At 40.4% G+C, this 22,639-nt stretch overlaps 1 protein-coding gene across 1 annotated transcript in view; it reads left to right on the forward strand.

Annotated features, from left to right (window-relative positions):
- The window catches only part of DOCK1 (dedicator of cytokinesis 1), a 294,524-nt gene that overhangs the window by 22,461 nt on the left and 249,424 nt on the right, over window positions 1-22,639 (forward strand). The window contains exons 3-13 of the mRNA XM_014945313.1: window positions 4,121-4,161; window positions 6,458-6,513; window positions 8,110-8,206; window positions 10,285-10,433; window positions 13,723-13,858; window positions 14,974-15,131; window positions 15,465-15,546; window positions 16,088-16,223; window positions 16,564-16,636; window positions 19,174-19,316; window positions 21,773-21,898. Of these exons, the coding sequence (XP_014800799.1) occupies window positions 4,121-4,161; window positions 6,458-6,513; window positions 8,110-8,206; window positions 10,285-10,433; window positions 13,723-13,858; window positions 14,974-15,131; window positions 15,465-15,546; window positions 16,088-16,223; window positions 16,564-16,636; window positions 19,174-19,316; window positions 21,773-21,898 (1,197 nt within the window). The remainder of the gene's footprint in view (window positions 1-4,120; window positions 4,162-6,457; window positions 6,514-8,109; window positions 8,207-10,284; window positions 10,434-13,722; window positions 13,859-14,973; window positions 15,132-15,464; window positions 15,547-16,087; window positions 16,224-16,563; window positions 16,637-19,173; window positions 19,317-21,772; window positions 21,899-22,639) is intronic.

A 22,639-nucleotide genomic window follows, 5' to 3' on the forward strand; every position in this document is an offset into this window, starting at 1 on the left:
AGACATTCATCTTCCAGTACATCTGTGTGATACATTAGTTTTAGATACTCGCTTAAGAGAGGTTCTTTTTATTGTTACATTTACTAAAACAAACAATGTTATTTCAACAAAAGTAACAAGCTCTACTCCTCACTCTGCAAGTGAGTTTCCTCCTTGTTCCTGGGCTGGTTTCCTTGCAGAGTTCAGTTTGTGGCTGCAATGCCAAGTTTGGCTCCAAGCAAAGTAATCTTCCCGTTATCCGACGTCATACGCTTTAACAAAAATAGAATAATGCAAAAATTTTAAATGCAAATTGAATGATTTAAGTACCGTGCCGCTTTGTACTTTTATATATAAATGGATATATTTAATGAATGTGGGAGAAAGTTTGAATCCTGAGTAGGGTATGTGAAACCACATCAGATGGTGGCTGGTGCCAACTAAGAGGGACAGTGGGGCTGACTCACTTCTCCCCTGGACTTGGATATTAGAGGGCCCTTGGCTCTCATGGTTGTCAGGCTTCAGGCACATGGGATGAGTTAATGGTGAAAGAAATGCAAATAGGTTAATGCTCTTCCAAACATTTTGTACAGTGGTTACTCATTACCTGCCTGCTGTGGTGGGAAATGAGATGCCATAATTCTCATCTCTCTTGTTCACAGAGCTGCCATTATTAGGTAATTATTTGAGCTTTTTTGATCTCTCAAGTTCCTCTGTACAAAATGTGGGGAGGTTGTGCCCCAGGAGGTTTTGTAGCGTCTGCACCAACGTCCAGGTGTGTGTCTGGGACCTTCCCTGCCATATGTCCTGCCTGTCTCAGGCTGCGGTGGGATGGGCCAGTCTGAAGAAAAGCCCCCTAATAATATGAGGATGGGACAGAGAAGTCATTTGAAGAGTCAGTAACGCCTTTTTGCTGAGGATGTGATTGTGCTTCTCAAAGGTCTACCCCTTCTCCCTGTATTTAAGATTGTGGGGAAAAAAAATCTGTTTCTTTCGTTGACATCTGCTGTTATATCCCACTGTAGAATTGTCACTATTCTTAAATAGTGTTTTGCAATAACCCTTAAGTAGTTTTGAAAACTTAGATGTATCCATGGGGTTTGAAGTGGTAGATTGTATTTGGTTGTCGTCCCCCCAAATCCACTTTGTTGTAAGGAAAAGCTTTAAGGACAGGCCGGTTCCGATAGGATTTCATGGTGCTACCAGGTACTGGAATGGATTGCTGAGATGGAGTTTGCTTATGTGTTTAAAATGTTATTTATTTTTTTTAATCTAGAAGTAGAATTTATTTTTTAATTTGTTCTTATTTTTAATACTTTCATTTTTTAAGTTTTAATCAAAGATTTTTTTTTTTTTCTGAAATGCAGGGAGATGTTTGTACAAATAACTCAATGTGCAGATCCTGTAAAGGTGGAGTCTTGTTGCAAACAGCCTGTATTTGTACAGGAATTAGGAGATCGGAAATGAAGGTGCAAATTTCACTGATAAATCTCAGCATTTCAAAGCTACTTTCCAGAATAATTGATCTTGAAAGACAAATTAATATATTTTTCTTTTAAGTAGAATTGCAGACAATTTTATTTTTCATTTTTTTTTTCTGAAATGCAGGGAGACATTTGTACAAATAATTCAATGTGCAGATCCTGTAAAGGTGGAGTCTTGTTGCAAACAGCCTGTATTTGTACAGGAATTAGGAGATCGGAAATGAAGGTGCAAATTTCACTGATAAATCTCAGCATTTCAAAGCTACTTTCCAGAATAATTGATCTTGAAAGACAAATTAATATATTTTTCTTTTAAGTAGAATTGCAGACAATTTTATTTTTCAGTTTGAAAAATTCTTCTCACTCCTTCTAATGTGAGCTTTAGAGGAGACGCCAAACTGCAGAGCCCTTGGACATCATAAATATCCTTCGTCTTGCAAGGACTGTGTTTCATAGCAGAGATCCCAAAACAAATATTTGCCACGTTCTGCATTAATACTTGCCTGAGCTTTATTTTTTTAATTCTTTTTTCTTTATGTTATTTGGTGGCATGGGCAAACAGAACGTATGATCAATAAATATGGCTGATTAAGGCAAATAGCTATTAAATAGGAGAGTAAATTAGCCTCACTACCACGCCTGAGTATTTGAACAGTAGTTCATTTCTAGTGCTGCTGTGGGAAGGGAGTTTGGGTCCCCAAATGAGTATTTTCAAGTGAAGTTATTCCTGATACTGTGGGAATGTTTAGTTGTTGGCTGCAAGTTTTGGTGGTTTTTTTTTTGTTTGTTTGGTGGGGTTTTTTTGTTTGTTTTTAATGCTGCAAAAACCTTACCTGGGTGAGTGTGTAGTAAATAGGAGAACAAGAGAAACAACAGCAAGTGTTTCCTTTTGAGTGTCTTTTTCAGCTTCCATCGGTCAATATTTCATTGGTCCCTTTTCTTAGTTGGACACTTAGGTGGATGCACATTTCCAGGCATTGTATCCCGTAATATTTGTTAAGGGAGAGGCTAGAAACCTTGTACCACATCAGTAAGCCACTTAAAAGCCCAGGTCACTTTAGAAAAATATTTATGGCCTGAGTCAATTTTCCTCTTGCTGGTGTTTTGGCTGAAAGGGAATTGGCTGTGAATGGAGTGAGGAGGTAGATCCGTGTATTAGGAATACACTCTTGATGTCATTAACAAGCACAAGAGCTCACACATCCCTCTAGCCTTGCTTTTTTTTTTTAGTGTGGAGGACTAGATTTCTCTCACTATATCTATATGTTTCTATTTCCCTTGTCCAGTGTCTGACAACAACCAGTGTTTGTTGCGCTTTGAAGACAAATCCCAATTATGTGATTTTAATTACTTTAACTCATGTTTGTGAGGGATGTGCTTGTTTTTGTAGTGCCTGTGTGTGCGTGGAGGAGACCTGCCCTCACCGTACAGCTGAGGAACTAACAACTGAATAGTTTTTATCTCTTGGGTAGTTGGTTGGAACTAGATGATCTCTCAGGTCCCTTCCAACCCAACCCATTCTGTGGTTTAAATTGATACGGGCTTGTTCATGGCAGGACTCTGTGCCTCCAGTTGAATGAGTAAGAATTAGTTCTCCTTGAAAATTCAGTGTCCTGTTGCACTGCTACAGCCTTGGGACCCAGCCAGAAGAACATTTGGGTGGTGGCTGCTAGGGAAGAGCCTGGTTGGACTTGCCTGGCCACATCAAGACCTCTGCAGCCTCTCCAAGGCAGGTTTTGGCTGCTTTATCTGTGATCCCTTGTAGCTCTTCCTGCTCACTGCAAAGCTTCAGGAAGCAGAGGTTTGGTGGCGAGGAGCTTTCTTTGCCCTGTGGCTTTTTAATCTTCTGGTGCAGCCATGTCCTGAGTCAACGCAGAAGATGGGGTGGGAGAGGAGAGGTGGCAGAGGTGATATGGTTGTACGTCCTTTAGTTTGTACACTGCATCTGATCAGAGTTATGGTGTTTATCGGTTTGGACTCCAGAACTTCAAAATGTTGGGTTATTCATATAAAACTGAGGAGAAGTAGTTCTTTGATAGGAGTGAAATCTGTGCACGGAGCTCAGCCAGTGGGGTAAGTGCTGCCCAGTGCCTTGGGGCCACTGCAGGGAGGGAGTTTGCCAAATGAGGGCTGGGGGGCTCCTTGCTTTTATGTTTTGATAATGGTAAATCCCAAAGTATTCTTGTTTTCTGCTGAGATTAACAAATGGCTGATCCACATTTCAAAATTTGCGTTTGTGACGCTTAAATAGTTAATAGTTAAATAGTTAAACTAGTTGAACGGTACATTCTTTGTAAGGTCAGTGCTTGTAGGTATTTGTGACGCTTCAATAGGTTTTAAAATCAAACTGGTCGAACGGTACATTCTTTGTAAGGTCAGTGCTTGTAGGTTGGTTTGTGTGTGTTGGTAAATGAACGACAATTAAATGCATGGTGTAAAATGCAATCTCATCATCACTCTGATTTTGATGACTTCCAAGAAGACTTGTTTCAGCCAGGACATCAATTCCCTAGAGAATTGAAATGCCAGGGGGGTGTGGGTGTTGGTGGGGGCGAAGCGGGATCAGAGACCACGTTAAGGTGTTGAGAGGAGAAGGAGCAGCTGCTGGGTGACATTAATGAACTTTTTCATGCTTTTTCCCTTTTTTCCCTCCCTAGGTTGGTACAGAGGTTACACGCTACGAAAAAAATCCAAGAAGGTAAGTGTTGCCAGAGCAGAGTGCTCATTTTTCTCCCGGACAGAGATGTATTGTGGTGTTGGGAGCGTTGACATAACGGAGATTTCGGGAGTGTATTAGGGTGGGATTCACCCCGTGTCCTCTGCTCTCTGATAACTGCTGCTGTGGAATCTCTGGGAATTTTTCAAGTTCACTGAAACTTATTTTAGCAAGGCCTGAAAGCTGAGTTGCAATTTAATTTTTGCAATTTAAGGGTGTATGTGTGTACGGTCCCCATAGATAGCTCCATGTGCATCGGCTTGTTTTCGGCAGTAACTGCTGTCCCAGGGCCTTTGCTCAGTAAAAAGTTCACAACTTTATATTCTAGTTGATGGGTTTGGAGGCTGCCGCTTTGTTTTGCTGTCTGTTAAATAACCTATTACTCCTAAAACGTGATTGCATCTCAGAAAGGGATAAGAGAGATGTATATTGTGATGTCAAGTTGTTCCCTGCGAGAGGGGGACTCATCTGTTGCAGTGTAATTTTGCCTTGTTGTTAGGCTTTCAGTGGGCTGTTTATAGCAGCCTTTCCGAAATAAAAAGAAAGGAAACAGCACAAATACAGCTTCTAACATTGTGGTTGATATTTTTAGTGTCTTACTTTATAGTAGTAATTAACCAGAATGAAAAGACCTCTGGGTTTGCTGCTTTTTTTCACTTAAAAGTACAACACTTAAATGTAATGTTTGCCTCCAGAGGTGCATTCCGAGTTGCATCTCCGTGTCTGAGAGCACAGAGCCACATTGTGTGGTTTGTCCCACCCATTTCCTAACCAGGTTTTGTGGGTTTTCTATTCTATTTTGATATTTTCTTTTTTTTTGGAAATACACTACATTTCTTATTTCATGACCATGCCTTGTACAGCCTAAGAAGCAGTTATGCATTCTGCTTGCCTGAAATTAGTTCCACGTGTTGCTGCAGTTGTTTGACCTCTGCTAAATGTAGGTTTTTTTGTTTATTTGTGATTTTGGGGTTTTTTTGTTTGGGTTTTTTTTTGTGGGATTAAAAGACACACACGTGGCCTCCCCCAGTTTCTGTAAGTTTCGAAGAATTTCTTTTTCACTTTGCGTTCCCAAGTGAAAACAGAATTACTACCTCAAAGGGTGAGGTGGAGGAACCTTTTTTTTTCCTTGACTTAAATTATTTTTTAACAGGAGCCTACACTACTTTGTTTTTTTTTTTTCCTCGACTTAAATTATTTTTTAACAGGAGCCTACACTACTTTGAAGCTATTACTATATTTCTGGAATCTCAAGATTAATTTAGAACATTTATTCAGAAAAGCAGTACTGGCCTTTTGTAGTGCTGTCTGAGGAGGTTTCTGGCTTGTAGCACTACTGGTCGCTGGGTGGTTGAAGGCACTAAGTTATATATAATCTGGGTATTATGGGTTGCAAAGCAGGAGGTGTGTGTTCAGCACGTGCCCGTGTATTCCACTGCCCCTTCTCACCCCGTGTGTATTTTAATTGGAAGCCTGGAAACACTGGAGAAGATGCTTTGGGAACAGAAGCAACGTCATAGCAGGGTAGATTGGTGGGTGGACACTAAATTATATATAATGTGGGTATTATGGGTTGCAAAGCAGGAGGTGTGTGTACAGCACGTGCCCGTGTATTCCCCTGCCCCTTCTCACAAAATCATGTCTGTTTTAATTTTCATCTGTAAATCATCCATCAGCACGTGCCCGTGTATTCCACTGCCCCTTCTCACCCCGTGTGTATTTTAATTGGAAGCCTGGAAACACTGGAGAAGATGCTTTGGGAACAGAAGCAACGTCATAGCAGGGTAGGAAAGCTTGGTCAGATGTGAGGAAAAGCAAGCAGCAGAGTTGGATTACAGGCAAAATGTCATTTTGGAGTAGATCTATTTATAGTCATCTGTCTTTCATGCTTTCAAAATCACATCTGTTTTAATTTTCATCTGTAAATCATCCAGGGATGTGGAGAATCGTGGAAAACCATACCTTGAACTGAGGGAGGAAACACCCCTTTGTAGGGACAGTTCTGTTTGCTTTGATATTGTGAAGATAAGTTTAAAAACACCGAGTCTGTGTTTGCCAAGGTTGCAATAACCCCTTCTTGGTAGGACATGCTGTACAGAATGTAAATGTGCATTAAAAAGAAAACAGAACACCACAATGCAACTATTCTGATGCTTAAGAGGATGTGAATGGCTCTCCAGACCTGGCAGTGTGTCTTGGCATATTTTTAGGTAATAGATAAAATATTGTATACACCTGGTTATTGAAAATATTTTTTTCCCCTCCCTCTCTCTCAAAGGGCATATTTCCTGCCTCCTACATACACCTTAAGGAAGCGATAGTTGAAGGCAAAGGGTAAGTTTGATTTGAAAATACTGAAAATCCATTTTCCTATTTGTATTTACGTAATCTCCGTGTATTATCAGATAGCTTACACTTGTTCCAAGTTGCTTAAGGAGCTGATGATGTTTTGTTTTTTTTTTTTAAAATATTTTAAATTGGTAACTCACCTGAGGTTTGAAGGTGCTGTCAGCAGCAGCACAGCTGGCCACTGCTGTCCTTGGCTGCATTCTGCATAGTTGAGCTAAAGCATAACCTTCTCTGTATTAATGTAAATGTTTCAGAAGAATTAATATTTTACTACTATTGTTTATAACTTTTATTACTCTCTTGAGCAATAATTACCTAGATTAAGTTCCTCCACTCCCTGCCCCCTGCTTTAGTTCTAATTTCAGTTTTCCCAAGCTTTTTTTAATCTTCCAGCCCTTAAGCCTTATGGTTTTTGCCCGGTATGTTAAAAGATATGCCTTTGATATGAGAGACCTTTCTTTTATGCAGATAAAATTTAAGTAGTATCTTAATTCCTTCTTCAGTAAATCTTATAGAGTGTGCTCACTGAAAGCCATTATCCAGGCATCGTTTTCTGCCTTAGGGAGTTGTTCTGTCGAACTGTTCATTTTGTGATTCTGCTGCTCCCTTGCCTGCTGTGTGTTACACTAAATATTTTGGGCTGGTTTTTATTATTTAACATCTCTTAAAGTTTAGATCTTGATATATCAAATCAGCATTGCTGGACGTGCCTGTGAAAGTTCATAAAATTGATACAAAAGTTTAGTTAAACAGGGAAAAAAAGCTCAATCTTAAACCCCAGAAAAAATATGGTCTGAAATTAATAAATAATTAGCCAGATATGAAATGGAGTGAAACAGGATTAAAATATTTTATTCCTTTGTGCCCGATTTATTTTTATACACTGTTAAATATGTAAATGGTAAAACTACTAATCATGAGATTGCTGCATAATGACATCTTTCTTGCTGATTACAAAACTACCTTTAAGTACCCTACTCCTGAAATATTAAAAGATCTGGCTGTTGTTTCTTGCTTTCATGGCACATAATTTTAAAACAAGTCCTAGAGAAGCTTAATGGTGATGACTTGCATGCTTCATTTTTTCTTTGCAAGACTAATATTTTGAAAAAAAAAAAATATTATGCATTAGTATGGTGGCATTGGGAGTTGTGTGTATCTGGCTTTTGTTTTGGTTGCTTCTTGTGAAATTAGTATCTCACATTGGAAGTGGTGTGTATCTGGCTTTTGGTTTGGTTGCTTCTTGTGAAATTAGTATCTCAGTAACAAATAGGGTGGTGGGCTCTGGATCGATACCCTTATCTTGTGAGTATAGAAATAAGGAGCTGGGGGAGCAAAACAGCACAGTCTCAGCCCACCAAAGAACCCTTTCTGTCACCTGGCTGTACTGGTGTACATCTCTGCTCCTGCATCTGATAATACATTCTTTTTTAACTTACACATTTGTAATAAGTGGTGTTATTTTCACCGTATATTATATCATTATTGAATTGTCTTTGGAAATGAGCAGTCCCCACTCAGAAATGTCATCCCAACAAAACCACTGCTCAATTCAAACTTCTCTTTCCTCTTCCTTTCAAGACAACACGAAACAGTTATTCCCAACGAGCTGCCCCTGATTCAGGAGGTGACCACCACGCTGCGGGAATGGTCGATAATATGGCGACAGTTGTATGTTGTGAGTATTGACTTAGGAAAACATTTACACCAGGATATGGTTTATGAAAGGAGTGATGCTGGGAGTGAGAAGTATGAAGGAACTCTTAATGAAATTCCACTTCGCTTACTATTTCTAAAGGCTACTTTTAGTCCTGAAAAGCCATTTAGCATCTTCTGTGTTACGGCACAAATCTCAGTAGTGTTTTCTTTGAGTGGTTTCTCAAATACGTTCTATTTCTTGTGCAGAATCAGATTTTTACAGAGTGTTACCTTGATCTAGGAACAAATTGTTGGGCATTTATGATTTATTATGTGGTCTCATTTCCGTAGCAGAAGGGGTTTCACTCCCTGTTACAGCTTTCTTCTGAGTTGATAGATCACTTAATGAGTTTGTTTATAGTTTACATCTCAGGGGAATCTGTTAGATTGTGTGTGGTCAACAGCCAAAAGAGCACTGGTGCCCTGGGATTGGCTTTTCAAGGGAGATTTCAAGCCGGTTTCAAACTGGTCAGTCTGCAGACTAGAGAGATATTCCATGTTGTCTGCACTTTGCATATCAGAAGTCACTAAGTGACCACATTTATGCCTTTATTCAGTTCACAATTTGTGTGTTTGAATGTTGAATAGGTATTCAGTTTTGATTTTCAGGTAGCAGAGGCCGTGGTATGTTCTTCATCTCCCCAGTTTATGATTGCCTGCAGCATCGAAAATCACAAACCTCTTTTCCATTTGGATTTGTCTGTATTTAGCTTCCAGCCATATGTGCCTGTTGTGTTTTCTCTGCTACATTAAAGAGCTTTTAATAACGGGTATTTTCTCTCTGTGAAGGTTCTCACACTATAATCAAGTCAGCTTTTTGATAATCTGAACAGACTGAAGTCTAAGCTTCACAGTGAGGTATTTTTTTTTCCCTGAGCCTGAGTTGTCGTAGCCTTTTTTTGCACCTTCTGTAGTTTTTTGTTGTCTTTTATAGAAAGCAGAGAATTTTACTTTAATTATGTAATTATTCCATTTGTTTTAAGTCAAATAAGGCCAGGGTGTAGTCTGAATGAAAGATAGTGACGCGTAGCCTGAATAATTCATTGATGTAGGGTGTTTAGGAAAATGTGATCTTTTTAAGAGTGTACTGAACTAATGGCTTAGGTTTTGAGGGTTATGAAGGCAGTAAAAGAGGCTGCTTCTGGGGAAGATCAAGGCGTTCAGGGCCTCTACGTTGTCTTTGTCTCAACGTTACCTTTCACAATTAAAATAGAAAGGCCATTCTGCAACTTCAGTGTTGTTCTTTTTTCTTCTGTTTGTTTGTGCTAAAATTGTTGTGTATGTGCACTGTCCACAGTTCAAACCACCCTGCCAAATTCTGTTTTGTGGTTAAAGATTTGGTCATTTGTCTCTGAGTGCACGTGTGGGTGGGCATGCGAATAGAAAATGTTCTGCAAAAGAGGTTTCTTCCGTTGTAAGTCTGGAAGTTTGTCTTCCTTAGTCTTGCCAAGGAAAGTCTGTGTGTGCTGCTGGGCACTATTCAGTATCCAGAGTTCCAGCCTTTATGAACAAGGAAGGTATTTCACTTCCTGGAAGGTTTGGTGCTTCCCTGGTTTTTCACTTTCCTTCAGGTGTTACGGGTGGACTCGTGAGATGGTGCTGCACTTGGCTTTGCACACTGAGGAATTTTAAAGTGTTATTCTGAAGGTTTAAGTGGGGAGGGGAAAGGATTCTGTAACGTGTTGCAGATGGAGCATTTCAGAACTTGAGGCTCTTGCTGTTAAAACACACCATTTTTAGTCCTGCTCTACTCAGTACAGAGGGTCATTGAATAAAGTTACTCTGAACCAAGAAAAGAGTAACTTTCCCTTGAACTACCTGTTCTGAATTCAGCGTGATCTGGCTTTTAAGGTCACACAAACGCAAACATTTGCCTTATGTAGATACCTACGGCAGAGCCCCTTTGTGTGCAGTGTTCTGTGCTACACAAAGTTAGGCTTCTCTTTTAGAGCTAACTGTAGACTTACCCTTTTAAATTCAGATTTTATAATTGCAGTTTATTATACGTATTTAAAAGACTTCAAAACTAACTTCTACCCATCTTTTTCCTCCAAACAGCAAGACAACAGAGAAATGTTCCGCAACGTGCGGCACATGATCTATGACCTGATTGAGTGGAGATCCCAGATACTCTCCGGGACCCTGCCCCAGGATGAGCTCAAAGAACTGAAAAAGAAGGTGACAGCCAAAATTGATTATGGCAACAGGTTTGTGAACGGTGTTTTCCAAGTGTTCATGCTTAAAACCGGATCAGCTTGTATAATACATGTTATTCTTCTTATTCTTGTATTTATGGAGATGTGATAGCGGTATATTAATAGTCCTTGTTAGAGCAAGATTAAGAATGAAGTCGATATTGGATCTTAAAAAACAGTGCAAATTATAATATGTAGAGTGGAATACACATGTAACTCTGTCCCTTGATGATATTATCAATTTGATACTGGTATGAAGCTGTAATTTTTAAGGTCAGTTGAAAAGTGGAAATGGACATGGTGTAGGGGAGGACTACGTAGAGTAGGGGAAAAAACAGTGCAAATTATAATGTGTAGAGTGGAATCCATATGTAACTCTGTCGCTTGATGATGTTATCAATTTGATACTGGTCTGAAGCTGTGATTTTTAAGGTCAGTTGAAAAGTGGAAATATTGCCTCCATTCAAAATACAATTCAAACTCAACTTGCTTCTGCAGCAGAAAGAGTTGGTGCCTTCTCGACACGAATGATTCTATGATTCTATATTGCCTATATGATTCTATATGATTCTATATTGCCTCCATTCAAAACACAATTCAAACTCAACTTGCTTCCGCAGCAGAAAGAGTTGGTGCCTTCTCGACACCACCAGCTGCGTGTGCCCCCAAGTCACGAAGCTGTAATGGGACGTTGAAGGATTTGGCTCAGAAGCCTCATTTAGCATATTGTTCCTCTGCTTATATAGTATCTACCTTGTACCAGAGGATTTTATTAAATACAAGTTTTCGATTTCATGTTGTCTCTACAGTTCTGACTTTGCATTTTGATGGAAAATGAGGAATCATACCTTACTCTTCAGTCAGGAAATTACTTGAGGAGGTGTTTTGAATACCGAGAGGCAGCGCAGTACTGCGCATCTGGGGACGGGGAGAGTTTTCAGCAAACCCCTTTTTAAATCCCTTGTGGTGTAAATAACTCATTGGATTTCAGCTATTTGTGGTTTATTCCTTAAGAACTGCTAAATTTGCAGCATTTCTGTTCATGTACTTTATCAGCAAAAGCTGTGAATTTATTTTTTTTAAAATACTGATGATTTCTAAAGTTTTTATTAACTGCATTCAGTCCACAATTAGCATTTATAATCCAAGATATGAACAGTTGTACTTCAGCAGACTATTAACCAGGTGCTGTTGATATTATTTGTTTGGCTACTGTATTTTACCATCTGGCTAAGGAGTTGGTTAAAGTTACTCTGAATAACCTCCAGCTGCTCGGTGTTCAGATACAATGTGCTGTGCTTTATATTCATAATGTTCTGATCGACTAATTAAGTGATCAGAACACTCTCTGTGGAGTACAGGAGGGAAGTGAGTTTGAACTTCTGAGTAAATACTCACAACTGAAGGATACCATATGTTTCTACTGTAGTCCTACATTCACTTTTGTCTAAAATAAGCACCGATGATGATTTCAGTATCCAGACAGAATGAATTCATTATGCCTCTTATAAGTATTTTCTGATCTAATCATATCCTCACTTTTCCTGTTTTGTGACACGCTGATTTGTAAATAAGAGATTTTTTTTTTTCTGTAGATAAAGACAACCACTTCACCGCATGTTGTCAAAATAACTGAGGAAGTAAAAATGGTCTTATGAATTTGTATTTTTAATGTTTTTCAGAAATTGGGTCAAGTAATTTTGTTGTGAAAACACCATTATTTTTTTTTTTTGTTCATTTGCAAAAATCTGTAACTGGGACACTTAGGAAAAGAATTTCAATTTTTTTTTTTCCAAGACATCATTTGCAAGTTAAATTATAAAACAAAGAAATTCAATCCAGGGAGTGTTTGCTTCTGTTTGTGTGACAGTCTGTGCAAACGTTCTCACCCTGGTTGTGTGGTAGGCTGAGGGATGGATCTGGTCTCTGGATTTCTGAATTACCTGTTCTCCTCCTTCTCCTGGAGAAGGACTTTGCTCTTTTTCGCCCAGGGCTGGTGATTAGGATACAGGTGGCTGGTGGATGTATCTCTGCTGTCCAGGAAACAGCAGTGGGAAGGAGCAAGATGATTTTGGCTGCTTTTCAGTTTGGTTTCAATGATGAAGCCACTTTGTAACTAGAAAACTCATCCGGGAGCTTGATGGTCCAGGGATGCTGAAGAGAGTTCCGTGATGCCTAGTTCAGTTACAGCGTAGAGCTCAGGAGGTGTTTCTGCCCGAGCTCTGCAGCTTGTTTGAGTGGTGTTTGTCCACCTTTGAATTAACACAGTGCAATTAATTGGACTTGCTCAAGGCTGGTTCAGAACTCCAGGTTTCTGTCCTGTCAGGGAGGGATGAGGAGTACTCCTTGTCATAGAGTCACAGAACGGTTTGGGTTGGAAGGGGTTTAAAGACCATCTAGTTCCAAACCCCAAAGTTACAGCAGCTCCATCATGAGAGGTGATTAGAGTTAGAAGAAGAAAATAGGGACCATATAAATCAAAGTGGAGGTGAGGAGCTCAGTCTTAGGGAAGATCGATAGAGAAATGTAGATCTACCAAGACATGATTATTTATTCTTGGTTCTGCTGCCAGCACCTTGCTGTCGTGAAACTGTGAAATCCAGTTCCTAAGACTGGATTTGATTATGGGAGAAACCTTCCTCTCTGGTTTCTCTCTGGCAACAGGTAATCCTGGATGTTAACTCCCTGCTGACAGAAAGCTGGCTTCTGCTTTACATAAAGGGAAACAACTTAGGTTGTCTTCTACCTCGTAGGTTTTTGCTAAAACGGGAAAATACCTGTTTTGGGGGAGAGTAGGGAGTGGGATGAAATGAACTGACCAATTTGTGTGTGGTGTGACTGCGGGGGTTGGTTGTTCAGACTCTCAGATGAATCATAGGAGCAAAGTTTCTTGCAAATGTAGTTGTTTAAGAAATTACTTCCCCAGTTGTTCTGCCATTTCATTTACATCGTTTTTTTCTGTACTGTGGGCAAAAGTGATTTCCAGCCAGGGATGGTTATCTCTGGAGCTGGTGACATGTTAAATCCTTTTATCAAGTATCAAATGGTTAGTTTTTTCAATCATGTTTTCTGCCATTTTATTTGCATCGGTCCTTTCCGTGCTGTGGGCAAAAGTGATTTCCAGCCAGGGATGGTTATCTCCGGAGCTGGTGACATGTTAAATCCTTTTATCAAGTATCAAATGGTTAGTTTTTTCAATCATGTCAGGTGTGCATGGCTTTAAACACTTGGCAGGTGTGTTTTAAGCATTTATTTGAGCACTGTTAATTCACAAGCATGGGGTTTTTTTCTGTTTGTTTAGAATTCTGGATTTAGATCTGGTCGTTAGAGATGAAGATGGCAATATTCTGGACCCAGAGCAGACCAGCACAATCAGCCTCTTCAGAGCACATGAAATAGCTTCCAAGCAAGTTGAAGAGAGGTTACAGGAGGAAAAAGTAAGATATACTAAGCACTGTAGCTTTTTGAAAGACTGTAAACTAACGAGATGACTGTTATTTTTAGCATTGGTTATGAAGAATTTGATATTACTGAAGAGTTACAAGGCTTGTATGTCTTAGGCTGTTTAATTGTCTTTTTCATCCTTTAAAGGGCTTAGTAGAACTTGTGGTTAAGACCTGTATCAGTAAATTGCCTATGTTTGTAGGTTAGCAGCAGAGATGGGTATGTAGCAGGTTTTTGTGTCAGGTTTTCACGACGGTTTATTTTTGAGAATCGAGTAGGGTAATGGCCTCATTATGTTGGTATGATTTCTGGATGCCAGTCCTGAAAGTCTGTTTGTTGAAATAAAAAGCGCATATTTGAAGGCATTTTCAGACTTGAACAGTCAGCTCCTTTACAATTCAAATAGTTATTGTTAGGAGGAGGCAGCCCTGCCCGTGTCAGCAGCGGTTACTGGAGCGTGGTGCTCCCGAGCGCGATAGCGCTGCGTCCTCTGGAGCTGTCACTGGCCACACACACTTACAGCCCTCACCAAACTTGGTGTAAAATTAAATGGGATTTAAACTATTAAATTTTTGCATTCAAAGCTGTTTTTTTTTATCCCTGCCTCAGCCAGTTTCCTTTGTGTCCCATATGCTTTCCTCCCTTCTGCCTGGATTAAGTAGTTTGTGGAAAGTTTATGGGAGCTAAAGCCTGAGGGGTTGGTAACCTGTAGAAATAGCATTGTTTTTCTCTCCTTTCTTTCTTGGCACTCTGTACCTGTCAGAAAACCATCAGACAAAGAACAAAGCTTTTTTTTTTCTTGTCATTTATATCTGAGGCTCTATCTTTCCCCCCATTTGTTTACTTCTCTTTTTAATAAGTGGAGATATCTCTCTTTTTTGGCCCTCCCCTCCTTTTCTTTTTTATTTTCTCCTTATGATGTGACACTTCAAGACAGATCCAGAAAATGTACTTTGTCATAAATCCTAATACAAGTGAAGATCACAGGAGTAGACGCTCAGCAGAAACCCCCTCTTCTTCTCTCTGAAAGGTTATAGGAATGTTTTATTGTGGTTGGATATTCGTTAGACTACGTTAAACTTAAGTTTGTTCTGTTCTTGAATTACAGTCTCAGAAACAGAATATTGACATCAACAGACAAGCCAAGTTTGCTGCCACTCCTTCATTTGCTTTATTTGTAAATTTAAAAAATGTAGTCTGTAAAATAGGAGAAGATGCTGAAGTCCTGATGTCTCTGTATGATCCACTGGAATCAAAATTTATCAGGTTAGTGTGCTCCTGGGTGCACTCCCTCATCTGTGCTTGCTCAGATCTGGTGTTGCAGGATGAGAGGGTTTAGGTTTAGGCTTGAGAGTTTGGTTTCTGCATCCTCTGCTTCCTTAAAGAAATTCTTACACTTTCTTGCTGAAGAGTTGCTTTCTTGCTATAAATGATCTACACAATGGGAAGTGTCAGCTCTTCCCTAAGTCAATATTAATTTGTTTAGGAGAAGTAGGTTGGGTTTAAAATAGTCTTCTGTGAGTTCTCAAGTTGATTGTATCTGCTTATGTTAAAGGAAGCTATTTAAACAAAAAGTCCTTAAAAATGTTGTTCTTTCAGTGAAAACTACCTGGTGCGATGGTCAAGCTGTGGGCTCCCCAAAGACATAGACAGATTGCACAACCTCCGAGCAGTATTCACCGTAAGTGTGGGTGCTTGGCCCAGCTGGCAAATTTCAAAGCACTTGTTTCATAGCTTTTGTGTGACTGAGGGTTGTACCGATCTGTGTGTAAAGGGGGTGGTGTTACCTCTGCGGGTCATGGTCCTGGTGAAGGCTCACATGAGCTTTTTCTCATAAGTGGCTACTAAAAATTCTCAACGTCTGGCTAAATCCAACATTGCTCTTTGAAGTTTTAACTTAATAGAAATGATTTGGCCTCCTAAGCAATTAATTACGCAGAAGTCAAGATAAGGCATTTAAGTACAATTAGAAAACTTCCTTTACTCTGAGAATAGTTGCCCTGGTGCTAGTAGAAATGATTTGGCCTCCTAAGAATTAATTACACAGAAGTCAAGATAAGGCATTTAAGTACAGTTAGAAAATTTCCTTTACTCTGAGAATAGTTGCCCTGGTGCTAGAGGGTGGCACGGGGAGGGCAAAGTTCTGAGCGGCAAACCTTCTGCCTACTGAAGTGGTGCTTGAAATTCAATTATAAAGTCATCTAAGAAACTGCTGTTTCTAGGACCTGGGCAGCAAAGACCTGAAAAGAGAAAAAATCAGCTTTGTCTGTCAGATCGTGCGAGTGGGGAGGATGGAGCTGAGGGACAACAACACAAGAAAACTGACCTCGGGGCTGCGGCGACCCTTTGGAGTAGCAGGTAACGCTCTGTGTGTGGAGCTGTCTGTGTCACACTGTAGTCCTGCTCAGAAAGTTGGGGGTGGGGCTGCATAAACTCACAATTGTTCCAGGTCCAGGTTAATCAGACCTATTGCTGTCATCGTAGAGTTTACTGTCACTTTCAGGACTCTCATTTAGCTAAAGGTGCCAAAGGTTTTTTGCCACACGATGTTATTCTCTAGGAAAATTCTGGAATCACACAGTTGATAACTCCATCCCTCATCTGGGTCCCCATTGCTTCCCATCTCCCGGGGTATCCCCTCAGCACCCCTCTGCCCAGGGCCATCCCTTAATTCAGTATGCCTTGGTTTATTTTTCAGTGATGGATGTTACTGACATAATTAATGGAAAAGTGGACGATGAGGACAAACAGCACTTCATACCCTTTCAACCGTAAGTAGGGAATAGTTTCAAGAATATGTAGAAGTGAAAGAATTAGGATTTAAACTTCAAGTTAAAAACCCAACGTTTTAAACTTGATTGGAAGAAGTGTTCTGTAGATATTCTGAAGTCTGTTTATGTCAGTGTGGTATTTTGTCTTGAATAGTACTTACTAATGTTACTTCTTGAGAATTTCCTGTTAGTAATAACAGTGATAGCCCCAGAAACTTTCATTTTTTGAAGTCCTTAGTTTAAAGCAGTCCCAATTTTGGAGTCTTGCTTCCTTTTTGTTTAAAGATGTCAGGGTGATAATGTGTAAGAGGTGAAATGCTTAAAATAAGGGTGGTGCTGGTTTAGCTCTACCCGAGATGGATAAAGACCGGCAGCGTTACCAACAGCCACCGCAGGTGACTCCTGTGAAATTAGTAAACAATAACATTTATCTTTTTCTTAGTAGCAGATATAATTTCATAGTAAGGGCCACAGTAACTGCAATACAAGCAGAAGCTGAGAATTTGATCAGGGTGATAATGTGTGAGAGGTGAAATGCTTAAAATAAGGGTGGGCAGCGTTACCATCAGCCACTGCAGGTGACTCCTGCGAAATTAGTAAACAATAACATTTATCTTTTTCTTAGTAGCAGATATAATGTCATAGTAAGGGCCACAGTAACTGCAATACAAGCAGAAGCTGAGAATTTGAAGGCTGGCTTGGTAGACCTCCTGCAGTAGGTATCTCAGGAGGTCCATAGCCCTGCTCTTACTTCTAGTCATCTAGACCTGCAGACCTTTCCACATGGACTCCAACGTTGCTGATGTAGAGTTTGATAGATGCTATTTTGCAAGAATTTAATTAGCTAACAGCAGATATGGAGTCGGCATCCTTTAAATTACAGACATGTATAAATTTAACATAATGTCAAAGATCAGTTTTGACTTCAAGCAACAAAATCATATTAAGAAATCTGGGTTTAATAGCCTGAATTTTTGTGAACATGTAGGTGCGTTCGGAGAAAATGCTTTTAGAAGTAAAAGCTTATGAGCAAAAAAGAGAGCGTGTGGCAAATACTGTGGTCATAGGGCCTTTTCTTTTTTATTCCACAATGTGGGAAAGGTAGAAGGAATAAGTCAAATGTGCATAAAATATGAAGGCTAAGTTTTTCCCATGGTGGGAAATATTAGGCTGCCATCTGTTCAGAGAGGCAAAACATAGTTATGTCAGCTGAATTCCTTGATTAATGTACTGATGGATATTCAGGGGGCTTTTAATAATATTAAAAAAAAAAAGAAGTTTGAAATAATGTAATCTTAAATTAACTTTAAGCCTATTTTCTACAATAATTTGGGAAGCCCTCGTGGTTTGCTGCCGTGAGGATGGCAGGGTCTGCAGGAGCTGTGAGGAGCCCAGCAGGGTTATTCCTCCTCTCTGGAATGGTTTCCTTTGCACACAGCGCTGTCACTGGGGCCGTGCAGAGGCTGTTAATGTGAAAATCACAAGTACCATTCCATTTTTTTTCAAGAAAACCAGGAGTTTTTAGGGAAGAGTGCGTTCATGATGTGTTTATTGTGTGGTAAACAGTAGCAAGCTTAATTTTTTTAGTGCGTGTGGAAGTATGCAATGAAAATGAATCTTTGTGTATCAAAGTGGATGCTAATGGAACATCTAGTTTTCTGCTCCATTAACACTGATTTATTTTTTCTATTTATACAAATCAGCTTTTTGAAAAGATGTACGATGTGATTTATTTTTTTTTTTTGCCGCACTAAATTAAAACATTTTTCTGAAAAAGCATCTTCCAAAGAGTATGACCGATGTGAAAACACGCGATGAGTACGTGTGTCCTTATTTCCAACGTAGGCTTAGGCTGTCTATATATATATGAGCCACATTTTCCTTCTCATTCCATGCTTTGCCTCTGTTGTGCCACACGAGTCTGTTCTCTCATCTCTCTGTTTGCATTCATTCACTAGCCACCGACACAATGGCTGTCAAAAGCACTTGGCAAGATGACTTAAGTGACACTTAATGCTGCTGTTTATTTATAGTTTCCATCTTTTCATGGAGTTTAACAGTACGTTTGGATTATCTGCTCTTCTTTCCTGTGCCCTGTCTGTGAGGTTGGCGGGAGCTTTTCCTTCAGACGGCGTGTGCTGCTGCTTAACCTATAGGCTGAGGCGGCCCTGGGGGTGTCACGGGGCCACTTTGCTATGTATATATTAAAGAGAGAGTAGGTTTTCACTGCTTAACAGGGGATTCTGGGGTGGGAGACATCCTTCCTGTCCTTGCAGTGTCCCTGGGACCTGTGCATGCGTGTCCCTGAAGGGAGAAGTGACAACGCGCTGTACTTCTCGGTGGTAGATCAGTATTCTTCTGATTAATGATCTTCCTCTGTCTTTCTTGTTACCTTTCCTGTCCTTTGTCTTGCGTCGACTAATAAATACTCTTTGTCACAACTATGATATGATCTTTTGTGTTTCCTTTGTTACTGTGACTTCTGGTTTTCTGTGACCCTTTGTTTCCTGGTGTTGGTCGTCATGTGCATCCTCCAGGCTAGCGTTGGATGACGCCATTCGACACAAGCAGCTGAACATATCATCCCGTTTTTCACCCAGGGTGGCAGGGGAGAATGATTTCCTTCAGACTGTTATAAACAAAGTGATTGCTGCTAAAGAAGTTAACCACAAGGGTCAGGGTATGTACTCTTCTTTCTATACACCGCTGTACCTAAAATCGCTCAGCGCTTCATTTGCAACGTGTGATGGTTTTCATTTTGGGAATGTTTTTGGAATCACAGGTGCATAGTACTACTTCTGCTTGTTCACTGCTGTATGGTAACAGAAAATGTGTTTGCATGGTTTGTTCCCCCTCTTCCCCATCCTTTAGGGCTCATTCTGCTGTCCCCTCCCCGGCCCCGTGTTAACTCCACAGGTTTGCCATCCTTTCTCTGCGGTGTCCATCACTTGGATGTCTTTATTTCCCTGTACTGGAAGCAATGACTCGGGGAGTCAGCTCTTGCAGCCTTGAGCTGGGGACTTTGGCCTCCTGGTGTTGGAGGAAGAGATATTCCCTTCTTTCACCTTATTTTTCCACTTCCCAGCTGCGTTTGCAGCATCTGGCTCCCTCTCAAGAAGACCCAGCCCACGCTCGGTGATGGAAAGGATGGAGCCAGAGCAAGGGGACCCCAGTGGTACCTTCTCTTATGGGCTCATAACCCAGATGTGCTGACCTGAAACTGAGAACTGCCCAAGTCTGGGCTGTTTTTGTGTGTGTGTATGTGTACAACACTGCACGATTGTAATGTGCCTGCCAGGTACACAGCGAGTTGAGTGACGGCTCGATTACTGCTGTACTGACTTCACTATTTTGGGGGGAATCTGGATGAATTCGGTGTTAAACAGGCCAGCGGGGAGTTTCCACTCAGCACTGCGAACATCTTTATCACTTGTAGGGCGTATCTGAATGACAGACCCAAGAAAAACTTCATACTTTTTGCTGATTTTTGCTATTTAATAGAAAACAAAAATGTAAATAAACTTTTATTTATTTGCTTATATTAAAAAATCATTCAATAGCTAAAGAGGAAAAACTTAGATCTGCTTTCCCCCTTCCCTCCGCTGTTTTCATCTCCACTTTCAGTGTTTTATCAGCAAGGTGGAAATGGAAACTTTTCAGCTCCTTTGATTCATTTGAGGTCCTTTCCCTAGGAAGGGCACCCAGGCAAAGGGAAGGGGATGACGAGCTGTTGCTTTCCAGGCCGAGTAGGTGCAGTTACTGGTTAATGAAATAGCAGCTGTTAGGACCATCCCTGGCAGCAAGTCAGCACATAGCCTTTTATAAGGGGTTTTAATAGAAAAGCAAGCTCTCTGCCAAATATATACGGAATGAATGCATAGTTAATTGTGTTTGTAACAGGATAACCCACAATTTGTTTTATAGATGAATATTTTTTGGGGGGGGTATTTTTCCTAGATCTTAATTTCAGGATTTTCTTCTGCAAACTGCTGCTGCAATTATTTCGTGCTCAAACTTGATTGCCAGTCCCTGTTTGGAGGGTGTGAGACTTCTTCCCTCCCCCCCTTCCCTTTTGATATCTTTCTTTTTCCTCTAACAAGTGTGCCTGATGTTAGTTGGCGAGCGCCGGCTTTTTAGTGGCGCCTTCTGCTACCGAAGAGAAAAATGTCAGCTGTGTGGAGCTGATGCTGGAGATTTCTTTGTGCTCAGTGCAGGAAAAACAACTTACGGGGGTGGTTGGTGATGAATCAATTCAGGGTGCCTTTCTGCTGGTGCTCTCTCTGTTGCCATCTCAGTATTGGTTGCTTGAAATACGTAAGTTTTTTTTTTTTTCCACTCAAATCAACGTTGCCGCTTCTCTTTCTCCTTGTGGAAGATAAACATTTCATTAGAGAGAACTCATGAGAGTTCAAAGGAGAGATGAAAGCTTGAGGCAGTTCTGCTAATGGCTTAATAACTGCATTTCCACGAGACCCTTTGTGGAATACTTAAGTGAGGGAAGGAGCCTGGTTCTCAGAGCTGTGCCAGGAGGAGGGATTCTTCTGGGATCGCTCCGGCTTCGTCCCAGGGGCACAGGAGGCTTGTTTCCATTTTCACAGCCCAGAATTCAGTGGGTCCAGCTGATAACCAGGGCTTTCCTTCTTCCAGTTGATGTTTTATGGTGCTGCTGACCTGGTTTTCTTCTGAACGGAGACCTCTTCTATTGAAATTTTTGGGCTGTGAATGAAATGTTTGGCTGTAGTAAGGCTGTGTATGGGAAGCTGTGTGTTCATCTGCCCAGCTCCTCCTGCCAGGGCACCTCCTGCACGGGGTTGCTCCAAAGTGAGCAATGCAAAGGCTCGAATCCTTGTCTTGCACAGATTTCCCATTTCTCGGGTTTTTTATTAGCCAGCCAGCTTCCACGTGCGGATTTGATGGGGTTTTCCAGAAAGTCTGATACCATCAGACATATTTAAGTTTTCTTAAATATGGTGGGGTTTCTTTGAGTGTTCTAACATACCTTGTAAAGTATATTTTTTGTGAATGAAGAGCAGTTACCGTAACATAATGTCCTTACATTTTAGAATGTGTAAAAAGAAATCTTTAGTAATTGGGGAAAAAAGCAGCAGTGTGATAATTGTCTTTTTTGCACAACAGGTTTGTGGGTGACTTTGAAACTTCTTCCAGGAGATATTCATCAGATTAGGAAAGAGTTTCCACACTTAGTGGACAGGTCAACAGCCGTGGCTCGGAAAATGGGCTTTCCTGAGATTATTATGCCTGGTAAGCCAGTGTGTCAATTAGTGCTGCTTTCTTCTATTTTAACCTTCTTTAAATATCTGTGCGTATGGATCCTTGGGGGAAAAAAAAAAAAAAGTAAGAATTTGAAGTATGGCATACATTAGAAATAATGGAATGTCAGAGCATTTTGTCTCATTTAAAATAAACGTGAAATACTTTGGTAACCTGCCATGTGCTGCATAAATAAATAAAACTAACAGCCCCCACACAAGACGTGAAATCCCAGTGACAGTGGAAATTCTCCTCTTTCTCCAGTGAAGAAAAATGTACAGAAAGCAAATGCTTCATATTTTCTCCCCAGCAAGGGCATATGTGAAACTTCTATCCTGTGATGAATCCAAACCAGAAAGATTTTTCAGAGGAAGAGGTTTGATTTAGAGATAATGCAATTCTCTCTGAGTTTGTACTAGATTTAGATAAGGTATTTGAAAGAATTTTTTTTTTTAATACCTATATTCCTTGGCGCTTCTCAAAATAAAAGTTGCCATAAGCAACAGAGTACAGAACCTCCCCTGTGCTGTCCTTTTCAGATTGATGGGCTCTGGAGGATCCATTAGGTATTTTCCAAACCCATCCCAGTTCCAGCTCTCCTGGTGGTTGCTGACTCAGCGTTTGTCAGTGGTTTTACTGTGTCCCCAGTGTGGTGTAAGTGCCTCAGTACCTCCGCTTATTACGGTGCTTTGTTGGCACATAAATGATCTGCCTCATGAAATTATTGGAAAT

This window comes from Calidris pugnax, unplaced genomic scaffold (genome assembly GCF_001431845.1).
Source record: "Calidris pugnax isolate Ruff unplaced genomic scaffold, ASM143184v1 scaffold89, whole genome shotgun sequence".
NCBI classification, from domain to species: Eukaryota; Metazoa; Chordata; class Aves; order Charadriiformes; family Scolopacidae; genus Calidris; species Calidris pugnax.